Source organism: Equus quagga, chromosome 16 (assembly GCF_021613505.1).
Source record: "Equus quagga isolate Etosha38 chromosome 16, UCLA_HA_Equagga_1.0, whole genome shotgun sequence".
Lineage (NCBI taxonomy): Eukaryota > Metazoa > Chordata > Mammalia > Perissodactyla > Equidae > Equus > Equus quagga.
Window position 1 is genome coordinate 16,486,605 of NC_060282.1, and position 23,864 is coordinate 16,510,468.

Genomic DNA, 23,864 nt, shown 5'->3' on the forward strand with positions numbered 1-23,864 from the left:
AATGTCAGTTACTTAACAGAATAGGTTTCCCTTTGCATTTTCCTTCCCACTTTGTCTTTCTTTTCCTTTATAATGAAGCTATGTAAAGAAGTCCACAAGAAACAAAAAGACATGAGGGTTCATTCTTCATTTTATTTGCATGCCCCACAATGACTTATCCCAAATATTGAATTCAGAAGAAAAACCACAGTTCCTCAGTATTAGCACTAATTTATGGTAACAATAATTTCTTTTAAATATCTATCTTATTTTATCTTTCATTTGAAATTGCAAATTAAAGTATATATTTACATATTTATTTACAAATAGCTTCAAAAACAACTTAATCCCAAAGTTGGTCCAAGAGTTTCCACTTTAAAAGTGGTAGAGTAGTATCCTATTTACATTCTTTTCCAAAGTCTCTTAGCACTTGGTGAGTTCCAAATATTCATTCACAAATAGTTCCCTCGTTTAGGCTGAATGAACCAAGTACTTCATTTCTGAGTAAATGAGAGGAAATATTACAGAGCATGCTTTGTACAGTACAGCACCACTCCTGAAGATGGCTCGGGGTTTTGTAATCCAAGGTTCTGATTTAAAGCAAAAATATGTGGCATAGAGTGCAACACCAAAGAAGTGTCCAATTAAAACCAGAGGGTCCGGAGACAGTCTGTAACAAAAAAAATCACATATATATTGGTAAGACCCAGAAATTAAAATTTATGTATCATCTGTAAAGCTAAACACATTCTACACTTTAGAGGACTTTACAAGCTTGCGTTTGCCTAGTAAGTTTGATGGTTGGGACAAATAAAATTTTTTTTTTTTTTTTACAAGAAACTACTTAGGACATACCCCTGTCAGAGAAGCCAGTACCTCCCCTTAGTCTAGTTTACAGAAGTCGTGTGTTTTAAGCTGTTTTCTTTCACTAATCTTGAGATCCCAGTCTGAAGTACCTGGATAGCCTGGCCTGTTGGAGTCTAGGTTTTTGAAAAGGTAACAGTTCTGACATTCAGATTATAGATGAATGAGAAGACTTAAAGAATTTCACTTTGCACATTTTCCAAAAATAGTTCCACACACTTCTGCACCGTCAAAACTATTACTGAGTTTCCTGAGTCCTTGCACTTCAATCAAATTGATTTTTAAATACAGATTTCTTGTTATCCATGACTCCCATAGAGCAGATCATGTAGATAAACCCACAGGCAGAAAACAAGCTTCTGTTTTCATCAAGGGTTGTAGCCTCATCTCCCACCAACTGCTGATCAACACTATTTCCCAGAAATATGACACAGGACTAAACGTCACCTTTTTCATTTCTCTGGGCTACCTGCTGATTGGGATACTAATGGATAATAAAATGACAAAATGGATAAAAAAGAAAGATCTGCAGCAATTCATAAACTGAACAGTCCTATGAAAATCTGGAATGTTTCCTTTGTGTTGTCAAAACAACTTACACAGAAAGCAGCCCAACAGGACCAGCAACAAATTCTCCACCAAGTTTGAAATAAAGAAAACAAGCTTTTCTTAGTTGATGTAGGCAATCTAAAAAGAAAATTTTTTTAATTACTCTCAATCAAAATATTCACACATTTGTTACAGTGCTAATGATATATCAGGTAAAATGAAGAGGTAATATATATCAAACCTTCTAAGTTTTTAAAAATCTAGTCCTGAAATTTCAACAACCCATGACTTCTTTTAAATTTCATAATCCACGTGGATAGTAATTTAAGTATGAATAAGCTTTATTCTGCTAGTAAATAATTACTGTACCAAACATGGAGGTCTCAGAAGTTGAGAGTTGCTTAAAAGCTATCTCCTTGATTGTTATAAATTCATTAAGGATGCAAAATATTTTGTAAACTCTTTGTTATATATAAAATCACAATTCTGGAAACCAGATTCCCAGTCTCTAAGATGCCCAACTCATATCTCTGAGCAGCAAATTATCAAGTAAAAAGAATAGCTGTGAATAGTGAGTAATAATAATGCATTATATCTGTACAGTTTTTATACTTTTCAAAGTAACTCATTAAACCCTCAAAACATAGTATAATCAATCAACAACCTTTTTAATAGTTTGGAATCAATGTTCTTTTTAGGTATGCCTAGATTTTTCTCCACAACAGATAAAAAAGGGATGCAGTAGGTAAACTTTTACTCCAGTAAAGCTCTTTCGTCCCCCAACCTTTCATCTTTTTTCTGTTGTTTTGTTGGTAGATTCAAATTAATAATGTAAGAAACTCAAGAGCTTAGGAAAGCTTAAAAAGAAGAGCTTAGAGAAACTCAAAATTTAGTTTTCTTTTTACTTGCCCAATCAGCCATATTAACTTCCATGCCAATTAGCAAGAGATTTGACTGGCAAATCACAAGCAATGAGTTGTTTTTTCTTGTAGCAAGAACAACGGTTACAGAGGCTACAGAAGGCATTTGTACCACATCATCCTTTGTAATCACGTCACCAAAGCGCAGATCACTAGGGCCTCAGCCAGGTCATGGAAACAGCTTTGTTGTAGATATCTGAAGTAATGGGATGTGAGTGATGTTTACTCCTGAAAACCTCAAGGTCTAGTTTCCTGAACACACAGTTAACGAATTGGTCCACTGCTGTGGCTGGGAGGTGGCAGAGTTGCCTCTCCCTCCGTTGCTGACATCGCTTCTGCTAAGTCACGTGTTCCTTAACAGATAGACTGACCATCACCCCTACGATATGGAACCAAGGGAAGCAGGGGACTATTTCAAATGAGGAAAAGGTGGATGCATTCTACTACTTGTGCATTTTAACAGGAGACAGAAAACTTAACATGAAGCTCACATTCATTTTATAAAATACTACCTTGAAAAGAAATTGAAACTAGTGTTCTGGAAGAAAAAGATTAACAACTATTTTAATTCATGGCCAGAAAGATTCGCCATCACAATCTTACGCACTTGGGGATATACATGACCAGAGGAATTAATAATCCATTCTTGAGGTATTGCTATTAAGGTTGTGTAAGGGAAGGCAACAGCCTTCCACACACAGCAGTGGATACAAGATGATTAGAAGCTAAAAATCTTGCTCAAGGATGGAGTTAAAAAGGACTACCAACTTGGGAGTAAGCAAACTCAGAAAACATTTCTATTTCTGGTCTAATCATTAACTTTTTTGTAATTAAGTTCCCTTCCTGTACTAAAAATCTGCAATTCAGTAATGTTCACTAAAAAATATCTACACTTACCATCTGGGGCAGAAAATAATTCATAAAGAGCCTGAGCAAGGACATTCACAACAAAGGAATGAGACCTTCTTCTTGTCCAATAGAATGATTTTTTGGCCTAAAAAGGAAAAAGATCACTTACTATCTGGGAAGGAGGAGGAAAAAGCAGCACAAACTGATGTCCCCAGTCCTCTCAAATGGCTATTTATCCTGAGGACTATCTACAAGTAATTACGCCTTACGTTTATCATTCACACACACACACAAATAACATCTCCAGAGCAGTTCGCTTATGCGACTCTAAAGCTAAACTTAAACTCACTGAGCAAAGTGGCCCATGCAACACAGTGTTACATAATACTCAAATACAGAAAGTGAGAAACTCCCTAAGATTCACAGGTTGCCAGTCAGATTCTTTACACCCAAACAGGACTGCATAAGAACCATTACTAAGGAGCAGGCTCCTCGGGACAGATCTCGCTATCAAAGTCCCATTCCTCTTAGGCCCCAGAAAGAAATTTATTTTGAGCCATTTTTGTCAAAGAATAATTGAATAGCTTACCTGGAAAACAGCTGCATCATCATAAAGGTCAGGGATACTTTTCAGCAATTTTCTCCATAGTTTTACATCTTTAAAAGCAACAGTCATTCCTCCTCCAGTAAGAGGGTGTCTTATATTATACGCATCTCCCAAGAGAAGAACCCCTGTAAAGAAAGAGAATTTAGATTACGACATCATCCAGCAGCATCCCTTGAGACAAAAAGAAAAATACTCTGTTCATTTGTAAACATTATGGCTGTGAGCTAGTAAATAAGAACGTGAAAATACAAGGGAGCAAATCACGACTAAAATTTGCTGAGGCAAAAATTCAAGAGTTGATTCAATTAATATGTATTGAGTACCTGACAGATGCCAGATACTGGGGATACAGTGAGAACAAGAACGTGGTCCCTGCTCTCGTGAAACTCACATGTGAATCTAACGTTAAGTCAAAAAATGTCGAGATATTTATAAGGCCTCTTGCATGAAAAACAAAAAGAATCTACAGGCATCCAGGCATAAAGAGCAAATCTTCTACAAGAGAAAAAAATCAAGGTCTTTGACATTTCACAGCAATATCTGCTGCCGGCATACTACAGAGGACTGCCTGTACAGTTCGAAGGGAAAAAAGCAGGCCCTAGGAAGATGCCACCCAGCCACGTTGTAGTTCAAATTGAAAGGCAACAGGCAGCTATTCCAAAACCAGCAGAAGTTAATTTAAGAGGAAAAGCCTTGATTGAATCTTATCTGAAAATTAGCCCCCTAAATCAAAACAGCAGAAGCAGAAAGCGCCACAGCTTGACTCTAGGTACACCTCTGCCTAAGCTACTGAGGCTCCCTGTCCACTGTCAGCCTGCTTGATGACCAACAACTTAGAGTGGCATTTAAACAAAGGATTTATTCAAGTTTGTCTCGGAGAGAAACAGATAACCATAATAACTGTGTTCCAGAATTATGGATAATCTTTTTCCATAATGTCACAATATACTACATTTATCACTAATTACAGAATACATATAATTTATTATTATAACAATATATTAATTTATAAAAAGGAAGCTTCTAAATATTACTCTAAATTTTTTCTGCATTACTCTTAAACCACAAACTATAACCAGCGTTTATTCCTCCTCCATGCACCGTTCTCAATCCCACCACTTAGGATAGCTTCCCACAGCATGTTGTTTACATCAATTTGGCATTGGCTTCATTCTGCTTTGCACTGTACTTTTTTATCTGGTTGGTAGTTTATCATGCATGTTTTTACACAGCCAACTACAATCTATTTATGTTCAGGAACCAGAGTATATCGACAGCTTCCATTCAGACCACTCTCGGGAGTTCAAGTTTTCAATGGTGCTCCAAACATCTCCACTCCAATGCCCGACTGCACTTCATGCTCAATATGTGCACAGTGAACTCGTCACTTCTCCCCACACTTCCCTCAACTTGGACTCTTTTTCCTCTATCTCCAATGTCAGCAAACAGCTAGCAAAACTATCTAAGTCTGAAACTGGAATCCATCAAGAGGCCTCACTCTCCCTTACTACAATATCCAATTCATCACTGAGTTTCATGCATTCTACAGCCTAGATATTACCCAAATCCATTTCCTGCCTTCCATTTTTATTGCCACAATAGACCCTAGTTCGGGCCTTTCATCATCAGTCACATGGAATACTTAAGTAGCCTTTTATAAGCTTTAGTCAACTTTCCTCCACTACATATCAGAGTAATATTTCTCTTTCTTTTTTTTTTTGAGGAAGATTAGCCCTGAGCTAACATCTGTTGCCAATGCTCCTCTTTTTTTTTTGTTGCTGAGGAAGACTGACCTTGAGCTAACATCCGTGCCCATCTTCCTCTACTTTATATGTGGAACGCCTGCCACAGCATGGCTTGACATGCAGTGCGTAGCTCCAGACCCAGGATCTGAACCAGTGAACCCTGGGCTGCCAAAGCAGAATGTGCAAACTTAACCACTGTGCCACCGGGCCAGCCTTCAGAGTAATATGAAATATAAAATAAATCTAATATAAAATTAATTAATTAAAATAATAAATAAATAAAATAAATATAAAATAAAAATCTAATTATGCCACTACCTTGTTTAAAACTTTCCAATGAACTATTAGAACTAATAAATGAATTCAGCAAGGTTTCAAGATACAAGATAAATATGCAAAAATTAATTGTATTTCTATACACTAGCAATGAATAATCTTAAAATGAAATTAAGAAAACAAATCCATTTACAATAGCATCAAAAGGAGTAGAATACTTACAAATAAATTTAACAACAGAAATGTAAAACTTACACTGAAAACTAGAAAATCTTCTTGAAAGAAAGTCTTACATTACAGTCAATGAAATTTGACAAGAGTGACAAGACACGTCAATGGGGAAAGAATAATCTTTCCAACAAAGGGTGCTGGGACAACTGGAGATCCACATACAAACAAATGAAGTCAGATGCCTTCCCCAAACCATACACAAAATTTAAGTCCAAATGGATCAAACAGCTAAATGTAATAGCTCAGACTATAAAACTCTTCAAAGAAAACATAAGAGTAAATCTTTGTGACCTTGGGTTGGGCAAAACCTTTTTAGATAGGACATAAAAAGCACAAGAGACAGAAAAAAAATCAAAAACAGATAAACTGGAATTCATGGAAATTAAAAACTTGAATGGACTCCATCAAAGAAGTGAAAAGACAACCCACAGGATGACAGAAAATTTTTGCAAATCATGTATCTGATAAGAGACATATCTAGAATATATAAAGAACTCTTACAACTCAACAATAAAAGTTTAATTTGCTCAATTAAAAAATGTGCAAAGTCTGGGGGCTGGCCCCATGGCATAGTGGTTGAGTTCAGCACACTCCGCTTCAGCAGCCCAGGTTCATGGGTTGAGATCCCAGGCACAGACCTACACCACTCATCAAGCCATGTTGTGGCAGCGACCCACAAACAAGATAGAGGAAGACTGGCACAGATGTTAGCTCAGGGACAATCTTCCCTACCAAAAGAAAAAAGAAAAAAAAATGTACAAAGTCTGAATAGATATTTCTCCTAAGAAGATAAATAAAAGGCCAATAAGCATATGAAAAGATGCTCAACATCATTATCCATCAGAGAAAAATCAAAACCATAATGAGATATCACTTCACACCTACTAGGATGGAAACAAGCAAAAAGACAGATAATAACAAACGTTGCTGAGGATGTGGAGACATTGGAACCCTCCGTACATGGCTACTGGGAATGTGAAATGTGGCATCCAGTTTAGAAAACAGTTTGGCAGTTCCTCAAAGAATCAAACAGAATTACCATACGACCCAGCAATTTTACTCCTAGGTGTACACCCAAGAAAAATGAAAATATATGTCCACACAAAAACTCATACACTGATGTTCACAGCAGCATTGCTCAAACTAACCCAAAGTGGACACAACCCAAATGTCTATCAACTGATGAATGGATAATGAAAATGTAGTGCATTTACACATGGAATACTATTTGGCCACAAAAGCAAATGAAGAACTGATACATGCTACAACATGGACGAACCTCAAAGAAACCAGTTATAAATGATCACATATTATATGATTCCATGGATAGGAAATGTCCAGAATAGGCAAATCTATAGCAACAATAAGTAATTAGTAGTGGGCTGGGGGTTGGTAGGAAATGAGGAGTGACTGCTAATGGGTACAGGGTTTCTTTCTGGGGTGAGAAATATATTCTAAAATTGATCATGTTCTAAAAGTGATTACTGTGATGGTTGCATATACCTATGAACATACTAAAAATAATGACCTGTACACTATAAATAGATGAACTATATGATTTGTGAATTATATCTCAATAAAGCTATTATTAAAAAAAACTTTTCAATGACTTTCCATGATCTATAGGATTAAAACTAAACTTTAAGTAAACTCTGACACCTATCCCATGCTCCAGCCATTGGAAACTACTTGAGTTCACTGAAAGTGCCACCGTCTCTCAGCCCTCCTGGCTTTTGCAAATGTTGTGCCATCTACTTAGAAGTCCCTCGTCTCACTGCCCACCGAATGAACTCCCATTCATCTCCATGCCCCGACTCCAGCATTATTTTCTGAGCAATGTCTTCCCTGATCTCCATCCCCAGTTCACAAGACTCCCCTCCTGCCTTGCACACCCCCTTCACAGTGACTCTGTGGTACTATGAGTGGGGCTTTCATTACAGCATTTATCAACAGTGCTCCGAAATTATCTGTCCATATCCCTCACTGGAAAATTGCCCTCTCTAGATTAAGGACTATGCTTAACTGTTGTAGCCTCAATAACTAGCACAGTGACTTATATATGCTCAATATTAAATAATAAAGAAAACATAAAACACTAATTTTGGTATTGGCAATGCATTAATCCACAGTAACCAATTCTCTGTCCAACATATTATTCCCAGCGGTATAAATTTAATCACACATGTCATTTGGAATATAAAATTTGAATATTTAGAATATCCTTTATAAAATCAGGGCAATAAAATAATACCTCGTTTGTTTACTGGTGAAGAAGGAAGGAAGCTTGCTGGCATAGATCTCAAACGAGAATTCTGAATGGCTTCTAGGAATGGTTCTTTCAGATGATCTGTAATAAATCCCACCAAATAAACAGTTTATAACATTTCAATTTCAAATTATCACATTTTCTTATCAAGTATAAATACCTACTATACACCTGTTATGGTTGTTACAGACAGCCCTAGTCATAAATCAAGAATTAATTATTTTATTAATAAAATTGTTCATTAAGCACCCAGTCATTCATGCTACGGAATGACTAAGGAATCTAAGAGAAAATTAACATAAATAGATATACATACAGCTAAATAACAAAACAACTAGATGAAATTGAAGCAAATCCAGATGAGATGAGACAGGGAGAAAAACTACCCACCCTCTCTTTCAAATGTTAACTGACAGCTGTCATATTTAACAATTTATTGTCACAACCATACTCTGGCAATATGAGATGAAATATACTACTAGCTCACAAACAGTAAGAGGGTAGGTATGTACAGCAGAAAAAAGATAGGATGTAGCAGCTCTACCCTTCTGAGCTTCAGTTTCTTCATCTATAAAATGAAATGGTGGATTTAGCTCATCTCTGAGATACTTTACAGTTTTAAGGTTGTATGTTTCTACATGTATAGGAAATGAACTGTCTCTTCATAGAGTTCCCATTGTAATCTGGGAATACGGGAGGAGAATGCCTACAAGGAAACCATTCCATTTCTAAAAGGAGTAGAATTTCAATAACCTAACTAATATTAATATAAACCTACAAATGGTTTCCTTCCATGATCTCGGGGCAGTCTGCTCCAATTTAAACTTTGGATTGGAAAAAAACAATCTACAGTAAAAGAAAAACAAAATGCGGGCTAAAAATATCACATTATTGACTATCCTTTTCCTAAATATGAATAACTTATTTTTCCATCTGAAACTTTCAAAAATGGCTTACTGAGTGAAAATGTACCGAAATGTTGAAAATGTCATTATTAAAAATCTAAGTTGGTCCATATATACCTTCATTTCTCTTAATATTCTGTTAGTTATTAAGCAGAGTGATTTAACTTAGTTTAAAAAATAACTTTAAAAAAACAGAATATCTAAACAAAATGTACTCATACCAAGGATAGTTTCCTATTACTATAATCATATCATAATTGGCAAGTAGGATTTCCTTTCAATTTTATCAATGGTCTTAATAATTTTTTTCCTTTTCTTCTTACTTACATCTTCCCATTCTCAAAAAAAAACAGAAAGTAATTTTTATGAGTGTTTTACAAAGATGTCTGAAATCTCATGAAGCCTTTCTGTATTCAATTCAAAACTAAAACGATCTTGATCCTTCATAGTTCTCACATTATGAAGGCAGGGATGTATGAACCAGAGAGACCTGGTTTCAACCTCTGCCTGTGCCACTTACTAATAGTCTATTCCTTGGAGAAACTAAGTAACCTCTCTGAATCTTAGTTCCCTCATCTGTAAAATGGGAATAATGATAATGCCAACCTCATAGGGTGGTTGTGTAGATTAAATGAAATTGTGTTTCTAAAGCACCTCTTACATAGTAGACATTCAATAAATGGTACCCATCATGTCTACAAAAACCAAGCACAAAAGTAGTTAAGTATAAGAGATATTTTAAGAATTCAGAGACCTCAGATTGCTATTCAGACTAACTTAAAAAATACTATATATGCCAATATTAATAACTATTCTGAAAACTATGCTTTAATTATTAATGTGAAAAAATATATTGAAACTAGTTTTTAAATTTGGAGATTTTTTTATGTACTAGTGTAAATTCAAGTCCCATGTATCTGACTGACTGGGTGCATTTTTCACCTGCTGCCCTTCTCTTTGGCCTAATTTCGACACAGCTTTAGTGAGAACTGGAGATGCAGAGCCTTTTGCAAGATTTGCTTTCAGACTGTAGATTACAAGGGGAATGAAATCCTATTTCTTACCAGGTAATTGTGGGTAAATTTTTTCAGCCATGTATTCTCTTAAATCCCTTGGCATTTCTCCTCGAATATCAACAAGTGCTCGAGTTTCATTAGATGAAATCTGGTAGATGAGAACTGGACTCTGATCACTTAAAATAAGTTCAGCATGATTTGCTTTAAACTGTGGTACATCCTAGAAAAAAAAAGAAAATATTTTAATAATTTTCAAATTTGAAGTTGCTTTTATTTTCTACAATGACACTCCTACAGTACCTTCATTAGAAAGCCAACAAAATGAGATGTAACAGAAACTTTACTGGAGATCAGGTTTTTCCTGAACCTGGAAAAAATTCCATCTGCAACAACAGTCAATGGAGCATGGAGTTCCTACAACAAAGATAAAGGATATTCAGCTAAATGGTTAGGTACACAGGAAAAGGACCGTTTTCTTAAAATGTGCATGAATACATTTAAATATATTATCAGACAACATTATAGAGAGTATTTGATGATAATGCTATCGAAGAAGCTATGATGCGGGCTTAAGTTAATGCATGACCCATCTTTAGAGACGCTTCCTCAGAATCCCTGAGGATCACCTTCCTTCTAAGCTCTACCATCCAGACCACATGGGATTAAGCTACACTTTAATGGACAAGGGGAGACAACTACAAAGCAAGCCTGGACCACGGAAGACTGAGTCTCATTACAAATTCCAAGAACTACCCAGATTCTTTTATTCTTGAATTTTCTAACTTTATATAGTGTTTTCAATCAGTGGCTAGGGCCTAGAAGAATCTTTGTACACATAAATGTATATATTTCTAGTACCTTGCAAATGCCTCCATTAGAGTACAATTTCTAGGAGGTGGCAACCCTATGCAGTAGCCCAGAAGAGTCAACGGATTCGCCTTTGACTCTTTCTCTTCTTTTACTAAACCAGCATGAGCACATACTGGAAACTATTTTATTCTGCTATTTCCCCAGAGATTCTCTTACTTTTGCCTTCCCGATTTAAACAATTTTTTATTTCATCCTAATCATCTATTATATGTTGAATCCTTCCTTTTTTCACCTTCCAGCTCCCATTTCTCTGCTACTGCATATTTCTTATTTCAGTTTTTAATACTGAAATATTATACTGTTAATACAGCGGTGTTTATTTACAAGTTATTTGTATAGCATTCTGAGGTGCTCTAAAGAGCAAATGTGTTACAATCTGAGACTCATCCTGTTGCAGAGGGCTTAGAGAGAACTCAGTCCATTTCATGAGGAATTAACTGGTGAGCCTACTTTTTTAAATGAGTAGGAGAGGGGCCGGCCCCGCAGCCGAGTGGTTAAGTTTGGGAGCTCCGCTTCAGTGGCCCAGCGTTTCACAGGTTCGAATCCTGGGCACGGACATGGCACCACCCATCAAGCCATGCTGAGGCGGCATCCCACATGCCACAACTAGAAGGACCCACAACTAGAATACACAGCTAAGTACCGGGGGGTTTTGGGAAGAAAAAGGAAAAAATAAAATCTTTAAATGAGTAGGAGAAAAAGAAGGAAAAAGCCTCTCAGGAAAAGCTAACATTTGCTATATCTCACCTTGATGTCTCCGGTTTCTTTATCCTTGTACTGAACTCCCACCACAGCATCATCTTCTTCTAATAACTGTAGCACAATGCCCTCAATGAACTTTGTACTAAAAGATTTAAGTAGACAGAAATAAATTCTATAGTAGTACACTTGAGAAATTTAAAGAATGATAAATTCCTTATTCCTTATCTCCAGTTTACCCGTGTAAATGAACACATGTGCACACGTGTAAGTGCGCACATGTAAGTAAAAAGTATGGAATGATAAAGCAAAAACAGTATTAACAGGTTTTAGAATTACATATAGTTCTCATTTTCTAATTTCTTAAAAATAAACACATTACTAATATAATGATTAAAAATAGTTTAAAAAGTAACATTAGATTTTTACCTCAATTCATTAAAAAATGAAATACATGCAGAAAAATTTTACATACCCACACAAACTCATATACAGAAAGGAAAACAGAATTGGAGTTTATCCACCAAATTATTCAGAGTAGTTACTGCTAGTCACAAGGATCACGGATACTTTTTACAGTCTTCTTTGCATTTTTCCACTTTTCTACAATGAACATATTCTACTTCCATAGATAGCAAAGCCTTCCAGTTCTAAGGATAAGTCTACTCACTTCTTCCTTTGCTGTGTCAACACTTGGGCCTATGCCAAGGACATGAGGGTTCTCATGTTTAAAACCTCCTCAATTATAATAGATAATTATATATAGTCTATTAACAGTATCTATTATATATAGTATATATAACTACTAGATAGTACAAACACTAGAGGCAAATATAAGTCAATAATTAAGAGAAGCAGCCAGTCCTACCAGAATAGGTCCTTAGAAGGAATGAAGGGGGATTTTCCTTTGAAGTCCTCTGTCTTGACTTTTAATAGAAAGTATCATAACCACAAACCCCAACTCCCAAATGGAACACACATGGACTTTAACCTTAGTTACAACCATATCCTCTAAATTCCAACCACATAAAAATCACACAATTCATTTAGTTAAAGGAAAATCCCCAATAGTTCTATGTCATTTAAAGGAAAATTCCCTATCTGATATTCTTAACAAAGACACAGAAGATCTAACATTCTTCTAACTTATGGTTTATTTTAGCATAATACCTATGTTCTAGCCCATTCCCAAAAACTTATTAAAATTTATAAAATAGTATTTGTACAAAGGCCAAGTTCAGATGTGCTTCTTGAACATAACAGATTTGAAGCTGTACTCTTACTTGGGCTCTGCCATGGCTGCTTTCCGGAGACTCATGATGAATCTGCCATGATGGAAAGCTCTTCCACTCTGCACTTGACTGTTTTCTGAGACAGGGTAAGGAATGTGAACGTGGGATTTGCTGTCCTGATCATGAATCATGTAGCCATTTACAAACTGGGCATCAATACCTTCCACTGCGTCTGCAAAACAATTCAGTTCAAAAAAACCACTTTTGCTAATATGTCCAGAGTTATACTAGGCACCAAGAGGATATGGGGGCATTGAAAATTAGTCTCTGTCTTCATAAAGCTATGATACCATTTGGAGAATTGGACATTAATATAATTATTCCAGAAATCTTAATGCTTCTGGAAGACAATAGTCTTAGCAAATTTCTAATATCATAGAAGATTTTTATATACAAAATTTATTCATTAAAATCCATAGGAAAAATATTAAGACCCCAATAATAATGGACAAAAAGTATATGGATGACTCACATTAAGCAATATAGAAACATCAAACATATCAGGAAAAATGTTCAAAACTTGATTAAAAAAATCAATGAAATAAAATTGAAACAATAAGATACCAAATCTATCAACATTGCTAGTGCCATTATGATAAAACTGACAAATTTATATATTACTGGCCATGCTATAAACTAATAACATTTTAGAAAGTAACTATAGCAATAGTTATTAGGAACCATGAAGAAGTTAGCATCCTTTGATGTAATAATCTTAGCCTTGGAAATTCACCTAAGATAGTCATCCTAGGAATATAATTTTTAATTTTTAATAATCTTTAAAGTTATATGCAAGAACACGTTCACTACAGTGTTATCTCTAAGAAAGAATAACTGAAAATAACCTAATTATTAATCTAAGTTAGAAGGTAAAGTACATTATGAAGTATCAATAGAGAAAACACTATGCATAGGCTTAAAATTACAAAGATAAAGAATGGTTAACAGTATTGGAAATATGTTTATGTTAAGTGAAAAAGTGAATTTTAGCATGTATATTAAGATAGTCACATAATATTTTAAATATATTAAAATACAATATATTAAGATGAAGTACATTAGAATAATTTCATTTCTGTTGAAAGGAAAAAATTCATAATAAATAATGCTATCACACATCTATGCTAAGATCAAAATAAATTGGTTTTCCAACATACTTTTTAATTACACTTAAAGTCCAGTCAGGGACAAGCTACATAAATATTTGTCACACATCTGACCTAGGATCAAAATAAGTTAGTTTTTTGACATGGTTTCAAATTATTACAGTTAAAATTCAATCAGAGAAAAGTACAAAGATATCCTAAAAGGTGCCAATACGCAGTGTATTCAATTTGGATCTTGGGAAATCGCCAATCTTTACTGACCTAAATGCTTGAAACCCATCTAGTATTTCTGTAATGTTTTGTCCAGCCATTGCTGTATTATGAAAGTATTTTAAATGCTAAAATTGGCCAATTTAGAACACACCAGAAGATGTAAAAGTATAGTTGTATAGTAAAATTTTTCCTTGTATAAACTATCTTAAGACAAGTACATAAATAAGACCTAATTTAAGATTTCTTAAAACATCTATCTCTATCTCAACTTTATTGATGAAATCAAATACGACAGACTTTGGATACTTTTACTTTCTGAAGCAGGCAGGAAGAGAATACCCTAAACTTGAATGAAATTCATGCTTCATGAATACTAGATATGAATAACTTTGAGGCCAGTGACATAACCTAGACTAATGATCACTATTAATCATAAAGCTCCACACATGATATTAGACTACTGGTCAACATATCAGATAAATGGACACAGAAAACACTCTTCCACGTTAAAAAATGCAGAATTTCTTTGTATAAAAAGTCAAGCTAAAAAACAAAAAAACCCCAAAACTTATATGCTAAAAATAAAAAGCAACTTCAAACGAGGGAACAAATTTTAAAGGCAACAGCATAAAGGTATCAGAACCACAAGCCTAAAAGGCTGAAGTTTTAAGGGCCACTCCTGGATAGCAGGTAGGGGCCCCCATGTGCAAGGGACAGTGGAACTTAGCACCATACATAAATTTCTTATCAATGAAATAGAGACCAGAAAACCTCAAGTCAATGTCCTGAGACCTGGCATGGAAGTAAGCCATCCACCATAGGCTATGAGTGGAGTCGTCCATAGGAAATCCAAACATAACTTTGTGCCATGACCTGATGTGAAGTCTGAACCTCAAACTGAGTATATGAAAGCCAAAATACAAACCAGAGTCAGGAAATATATAAATATAACAAAAAACATACAAGACTTATGAAACAATTTAAATACATTAAAGACCTAACTGAATGAAGAGTATACCACATTCATGGATAGAAAGTCTAAATCAATTTCCCAAAATTGAGCCATAGATTCACTGCTAAATCTTGACAGGATTTTTTTTCCATGAAAATTGAAAATCTGATTCTAAATTACATGTAGAAAAGCAAAAAGGCCAAGAATCTTGTGATCCGTAGTCAGACGCGTTATCCATTGCGCCACTGGCCCGTGGCTAAAAAGGCCAAGAAAAGCCAAAATTATCCTAAAGAAATGAGGTGGGGAAGAGATTCCTCACTAGATATTGAGACTTCTTACGCTACAATATTTAAAGTATAAAGTATTTAAGAGTTCTAGATATTAAGTGTAAACCACAGGGCAATCAATTCACTTATTAAAAACCCACAATCCAGGATGCGTCAGTTTGTATTATATTACAAGTCCATGTTCCAAAAAGTAATATTCCAAGTGTTTCTGTTATCTGTATCTCATCACACTGAGGGTAAACTAACAGCATAATGAATGTTAGAAAGAACTCTTATTGGTGTTATTAATGGTATTCATGATATGTGGACAGGTTAAAATACTTTACAGGCTCCCCGACTCTTGCAGGAACTACTACAATCCACTGAGCCTTGTTGCCACAACCTGGGAGACGACCCCTGAGGCTCAATCTCTGATTCTATGTCCAGTCATTAGTTTGAGAGCATTTCTGGTTGCCTGATGTTCAACTATAAAGGTAACAAAACCCTGTCTCAGGATATTGTCACATCTACCTCAAGTGAACCTCTTATGTAAGGTGGTGGTTAGGGAACCTAAAAGGACAGAGAGGGAACAACTTCTCATAAAGCACTCTCTCCACTTGGGTCCAGGAGCCTGCAGTCTTTTGCTTTTCCTCCTCACTGACTGCTCCTTCTCAGTCCCCTTTTTTGGCTCCTGCTCTCCTCCCTGATCTCTATACATTAGAGTACCCCAAGGTTCAGTCCTGGACCTCTTCTTGGTAACTGTCTTCTAGTCTCATTTAAATACCAAGACTCCTCCCTTTCTCTCATACCTAACATCTGATCCATCAGCAAGTCCTACTGACTCTTCCTTCAAAATATATTTCCAGAATGTGACCACTTTCCACATCTCTACTGATATCACCTGTTCCAAGCCATCAACCCTCACTGATTCGGCAGCAACCAAACAGGTCTCTCTGCTTCTGACCGTGCCATTTTATGATCTATTCTTTTTTCTATACAATAAGAAGAATATTTTAAAATAATATTTTTAATCATACTTCTAAAATGCTAGATTTAATAACTTCTCTTCTTAAAATTCTCCAATGGCTTCACTTTGGAGTAAAACCCAAATCCACATAGTGGGCTACAAAGTCGTATGGGAGCCAGCCCCGCTATTTTCTCTATTCTCCCCTTCAAGTACATCACTCCAGTCAGCACTGTTCTCACTCTCACTCTTCTAAGAGGTTAGGCTTCCCCCTCCCACAGGGCTTTTCCACCTGGTATTCTCTCTGCCTGGAATTCTCTTCCTCCAGATATTCCTAGGGCTACTCCCTCACTCTTTCAGTTCTTTACCTAAACATCACCTTTTCATTGAGCCTTTCCCTTCCCCAATCTTGACATTATTTAAAATTATGCAGCCCCCTCAATTCCCTATCTCCCTTTTCTGATTTTTTTCTAAAGCCCTTATCACAATAATACATACAGCTCTTCCTCAACTTACAATAAGGTTACATCCCAATAAACCGATCCTAAGTTGAAAATATTGTAAGTCGAAAATGCATTTAATACACCTCACCTACCAAACATCCTAGCTTAACCCAGCCTACCTTAAACATGCTCAGAACATTTCCACTAGCCTACAGTTGGGCAAAATCATGTAACACAAAGCCTATTTTAAAATAGTGTTGAATATCTCATGCAATTTATTCAATACTGTACTGAAAGTGAAAAACAGAGTGGTTGTGTGTGTACTGAAAGTGAAAAACAGAATGGTTACGTGTGTCAGCTGTTTACCCTCATGATCGCATAGCTGACTGGGAGCTTCGGAGCATCAGGAGAGAGTATCATTCTGCATACTGCTAGCCTGGGAAAAGTTCAAAATTCAAAGTATGGTTTCTACTGAACGTGTATCGATCTCACACCATCGTAAAGTCAAAAAATCATTTAAGTTGAACCACCATAAGTCAGGGACTGTCTGTACTCTAAATTTTATTTATCTTTTATCACCATCCTCTACACTACCCACTAGAATCTATGCTCTCTGAGAGCTAGAATTTTTGTCTGTTTTGATCACTCCTGTGGCCTCAGCATCTAAAACAGTACCTACAGTCATATGGTCAATGCTTAATAAATATTTGTTGAATGAATGAATGTCACTCCTTTAGTCATCTTCCTCTCTTGCATCATCAGTTTCTCCCTCTCTACTTTATCATCTCTGTCACCATAGAAACAAGCTCTAATATCAAAACACACCTCCTTTATCCTCACATCTACATCTCACTACTGCCCTATTTCTGATTTCTGTTAGTGAAAAACTCCTCAAAAGTAGTTCTCTAGTCTCAAATTTTCTAATCTCCCACTTACTTCAGTCTAGGATTTTTCTCCACAACTCCACTGAAACATCTTGTCAATGTGACAAGCAACCTCCAATTGCCAAACCCAATGGCTGTTTTTCTATACTCATCTTACCTGGCCCTTCATTAGCAAACCACGACACAGCTGTCCTTTGCCTTTTTGAAACAAACCCAATCCCTACTAGAAACATTGCCCTCTCGGACCGACACCGAACCCTTCTGGCTTTCTTCTGCCATTCTACCAGCTCCTTCAGTCTCTTTTGCAGGCTTCCTTCTTCTACCCAATCTCTAAATACCAGTTTCCCAGGACTTGGTTTATCCTGTCTTCTCTTTTCTCCCTACATGCTCTCCTTACATGGCCTCAATCATTGCCATGGCTTTAAAGTACTACAAATAAGCTGACATCTCTGAAATTTCTAACTTCAGCCAGCCCAAACCACTCCTTTGCACTCTAGATTCATATATTCAACTTGACGTCTCCACTTGGATATCTCAGTATGTCCCCCAAATTTCCCCCAACGCCTGTTCCTCTCCAGGTCTTCTTATCAGCAAATGGTACCACCATCTACCAGTTGCTCAAACCAAAAACCTAGAAATCACTTTTAATACCTCCCTCTTCCTCATATCTCACACCAATCCTTTAGTAAGTCATGCCATTTCTGCCTCTTAATTTTATCATGAATCTGTCCACTTCTTTTTATATCCTCTGCTATCATACCAGTCCAAACCACCATCATCTGCCATTTGGACTTAGCAATGAGTTCCCAGTCCTTGCAATGACTCTTGCTATCCCACCATCACAATCACATAGTCTTTTCACCATACTGTATCCATATATTCTTTTAAAATAGCATTCTACAAACTGCAGGGTGTGACTCGATGGTAAATTATGAAATGAACTTCAAATTGTGAATTGTATACTCGGGTAAAATCATGACAAGTATTTAAAAAGTAAAATAAAACAAATTTGAATCACATTTGTACGTGAATGTATGTACCCAGTCAGGATGTAAAATGTGTTTGCTATTGTGAATAGCTGTCAAAGGTCTGAACCACTTTACAGAGGAATAAACGAGATCATGTCACACTCCTGCTCCAGTGCCTAAAAAGCCCCGCATGATGTGGCTGCCGGCTACCTCTCCCTGCTTAATCTCAAGCCACTCTCCTTTCCCCATCACCCAGTATTTTCTAGCTGCATTCGTCCCTTCAGTTACTTGAATAAAATAGCAAACTTTTACATAGTGCCTACTATATACCAGGCAACGTTCTGAATGCTTTGTGTATATGAATTCATTTACTCCTCATAATAACCTACAAGGCAAGGACTCTTAGTACGCCCATTTTACAGATGAGGGAACTGATACATAGGAGGTTAAGTAACTTAGCCAAGTTCGTTCAGTTTTTTTTTTTTTTTTAAAGATTTTTATTTTTTCCTTTTTCTCCCCAAAGCCCCCAGGTACATAGTTGTACATTCTTCGTTGTGGGTCCTTCTAGTTGTGGCATGTGGGACGCTGCCTCAGCGTGGTTTGATGAGCAGTGCCATGTCCGCGCCCAGGATTCGAACCAACGAAACACTGGGCTGCCTGCAGTGGAGCGTGCGAACTTAACCACTCGTCCACGGGGCCAGCCCCTCGTACAGCTTTTTAAGTGCCCGAGCTGGTATTCAAACCCAGGGAACCTAGTTTCAGAACCAATGCTCATAATTATGCCAACATACTGCCTACTGCACATGCCAACCAAGCTCTTGCTCAACTCACAGCCTGAGCATATTTTTCACTCTGATCCTCAGGAGTAGACAGTTGATCTTTCTTGTTCACCAGCATAGCCTTGTACCAAGTACAGCGCCTCACACAAAGCAGACAGTGAATAAATATTTCCTAAATGAATAGTTCGAGTTTACAAAGCACTGATTTAATGAATGAACGATGCTTGAATAAAAGATTCTATAACAGGCACATAATATGCACTCTACAAATAGTTCCCTTCACCGTTCACTAAATTTCATGCCTTCATTCTAGTTTTCCAGTCCTTAATTTTGACCATTACAATTTTTTTAGCCACTTTATTATATCTGTCTACTTCATATCTAATACCACTAAATGCTTATTTTTTCCTTTGTCCTCATTTTCATGCAAATTTGTTGGTAAATGAGTAGGGTAACTTTTATAAATGAAAATAAAATGGAATACCTTTTTACCAGTCATAGGATAGCCTGAAGTGAAGAGGGCTTGCTTATACCACATAACTCCTAAAAATTAACATGAACCTACCTTCAAGACCAAGGTCTTTAAGGACATGATAACCACCTGGCTGCAGAAGTTCTCCAACTATCCTGTCAGGCTCTTTTAAGTCTCTCTCAATTACTGTCACATTTCTTCCATCTCTGGAAAGCACTGCTGCCAAAGCAGAGCCAAGTACGCCAGATCCCACGATGATAACTTCTGGATCATTCTGAGAAGGTATCAATGAAGAGGTAGCTGCTCCTATTAAGGTTGTTTCTGAAATATTGGTTCCTTTTTTGTGCTGTTTAAAAAAAAGTGAAATATGGTAGCCACATTTGTTATTCTTAAACTACTACTATACAGACACATTGGACTTTTGCATCTTGGGCAAAAGCTACATCCTAAACATCAGCAAATCAAATGAACTGTTATATTTTAAATCCAGATCATATGTAAAAACCAATGATATCAAAATACTGTTAAATAAAAATGTAATAACATCCCAGTAAAATTAAATATATATTCTGTCTTCTGAGTACATTTAGAAAATGCTGTTATGCAGACATATTTAGAAATCTACATCAGGCCTAATATAAAAAATGTTTATAAAGACATTCAAAGACATTATACGTAAAAGTATATCATTAATTACTCAATTCTTCAAATATATACTTAGCATCTACCAGATGCAAATCATGTACAACTTCTAATACGACTATGTTGCAAACTATTCAGCACCTTTTAGATATTTCCACTATTCATCTTTATTTTATTCTTCTGGATTTTCATCTGAAAAATCTATCTTAATCTAAAATCACTTTTATAGAACAGAAAACTGTCAAATTCTGGCTATTGAGCTATTAATCGAGAATTCTTTAACTCAACCAAGTTCCAAAAGAACCAAGTAACTCACTCTGTCCCTTGGGATTCAATCTGTTCACAATTTTAGTCCTTAACATATAAGAATATATTTAATTTACCCCTTCCTTTTTCCCCTAATACTCTAAGAGAGCCTGATCAACCAGTTGGTCCTCCAATTTGCAAATAAGGACAAACATTAAACCTATCACTAGCTGGGCTGACAGTAAAAACTTTAACTTTGATCATTAAGAAGATGAAAACGTCCTGTTTTGTGAGATTTATGCCCATTGAGAGTAACAGTGCCCGTAGGGTTTTTTTTAAATGAATTCAACGTTGTAATCAGTATTTTTTCTTGGTATGCGGATCCACAAATATGAATACACTTTAGATACAGAATTGCAAGGAATCATCTTCCTTGAGTTCCCTGACCTTAATGATTAAGGTAAGACCAAACGCCCTCTTGAAGGGGTTTTAATAAGAGACCTTAGGCAAAAAGGAAGAAGATAAAACCTAAAATCATTTAGAATTTTAATTCTCTGTGATTCTAATATTCATCCAGCCTTCCTTTACCTCTATAATGGACTGCGTCCTTGTCCATTCCATTTTTTATAATTTCTCTTAGAGAATTTATCTTTTTGTCCCTTACCCAGAGGAGAACATGACAGAGTCTACTCTTCCCAAGGGTATTTCTTAACGGCTAGAACAAATGACTATATTTAAATTACGGTTCTGAGAGCAAGACAAGCTCGTTCTGTCATCTTAGACATTTTTATTAGTTTTTCTTCCTAAGTTTTCCCTTTTATACGCACACATACACACGCGGGGCGGACCTCTGGAGGAAGTTAAGTGTTTCAGAGTCTGGTCAGTAGAGGAAGAGTGGGAACTCAGTACTCAACACAGTCTACCAACTCCCTGGTGTTTAGGAGCTAAGCAGAAAGCCTGAGGCATTCACGAAGTGGAACCAATACTATCTTCCTACCCCAAAACTTCTCTACACAACATGATGTAATGGCACTCCAGCCACCTGGATTAATGGTCAGTGACCCTGAGAGGAAGTTATCTCAGACAACAATACCAAAGACTTCAAATTGAGAATTTAAGATTCGCTCTCCCTCCTTTCCCATTCTCCAGCCCACACCCACCATATCACTGAGCTCAGCACTACTCACAAGGGTCCTAACAGATGTGCACCACCTTCAGACTGATATTCACAGCTACTATTTACTAGACAGTGAGGGACCAGGCATTTTGCAAACATTAAATCATTTAATTCCCTACCAGCAAGGCTAGTGCCATCCCTGTCTAACAGGAGAGAGAACTGATTCTTATTTTTTGTTGTTTTTGCTAAAGGTCTCGTGGCCAGGAATGGTGGAGCAAAATTCCAAACCAAGGCCCCTCTTCTGTAAGCCTTGCTAAGGTGTCCTGTGGGCGCAGTAAAACAATCTGGATCCAGAACCCTCAAAGGGTACGTGACTTGTAGGCCACTCACCCTAACTCCAAGGCGCCATCATCCCTCACTTGGCCTACTGCTGTGGTCTCTTACCTGACAACCCTGCTTGCGTTTTCGTACCCCTACAATCTATTCTCTGCCCAGCAACTGCAATGTTCTTTTTAAAAAGAAAGATCAAATACTATTACTCCCGCGCTTAAAATCCTCCAATGCTCTTGGGAAAAAGTCCAAACACTCACGGCCAAGAGGTCCTAAACGCTCTGCTTTCAACGACCTCTCATCCCCCATCTCCTTCCACTTCCGCCTCTGCTGTCTTTGTAGGGATCCTAACTTCACGCGTGTTTGAAGATCAGCCTTCGATTGAGGAACATGGCTGAACCGTGGACATTACTCATTCATTCACCTGACTTAGGACATCAATACACTCATTTACTCAAGGCACCAGCGATGTGGGGGGAGCAGGGCATTCTGCCCAAGACTTCCAAGTGCGGAGCATTTTCACTCTACCAGCTTTTCAAACTATTCGGTCACTTTCCCCAGACGGCTGTCACTTGTTATGAGCAGTGGACTTACCGGCAGCAGATTTCACGTTCCCCAGATACAAATACAATCCTTACCCAAGGATTTAAATAAAACGTTTTTTTTTTTTTTTCCACCATCAGGGAAAGTGATCGCGTCCTCCTTCAAAAACAAATTCGAACATTTCATTTCACCTTTCATAATCAAACCAATATTCATAATCAAGTCAATTTCAGTGAGCATCGGCTCAACCAGCGCTTAAATGAAACAAATGTTTTCCCTCATTCCTAAGACTGACAAGGACTTGGCCAAGAAACAATCAGGAGCTTTGAAAAAAAAAAAAAAAACAATTAAATGAGAATTCACCCCAGAGGATCTAAACTGCTGTCTTTGGCCCTTGAAAGAAGAAAATTTACATCTGAGTGAATTTTAATTTTAAAATGAGACCCGCAGTCGTTCGCCCACTTTGAGTTCAACCTACCCTCCTAGACCCAAGCTGCTCTTTATCCTCCGACCCCGGGGGGGACTTGGACCAGAAGAAGCCAATGAGAGGCAGCGCCGACAGGATATCGGAGAGGAGCGCGAACTGGGAGCCGCTCTGCTGGCGCGCGAGCAGGGCCCCGGGGCGGTAGCGACAGCGATAGGAGAGCACCAGGCCCAGCGACAGGAACACCAGGACGCACAGTAGCAGCTCCTTGTTGGCCAACGTGACGAAGTCTCCGCATTTCTTATAGAAGTAGGTGAAAGTGGCGATGCCTAGAAAAGTCCACATGGTTCACAGGCTCCCCTCCGGCGACCCCCGAGTCAGCGGCTGGAGACCCTTTGGTTCCTCGTCGGGTTTTGGTGATTTGAGAGGTTCTCCCCCAAAATGCGT

The 23,864-nt window shown here is 37.1% G+C and overlaps 1 protein-coding gene across 1 annotated transcript; it reads right to left on the minus strand.

Annotated features, from left to right (window-relative positions):
- Positions 1-112: 112 nt before the first annotated feature.
- Positions 113-23,762, minus strand: SQLE (squalene epoxidase). Its single transcript, XM_046642347.1, has 11 exons — positions 23,472-23,762; positions 20,209-20,461; positions 13,060-13,240; positions 11,825-11,921; positions 10,508-10,621; positions 10,256-10,427; positions 8,272-8,367; positions 3,751-3,893; positions 3,210-3,306; positions 1,443-1,530; positions 113-649 (listed from the first exon to the last, which is right to left on the minus strand). The coding sequence occupies exons 1-11, from the start codon at positions 23,760-23,762 to the stop codon at positions 451-453; spliced, it is 1,731 nt and encodes a 576-aa protein (XP_046498303.1). The 3' UTR covers positions 113-450.
- Between the last annotated feature and the right edge of the window lie 102 nt (positions 23,763-23,864).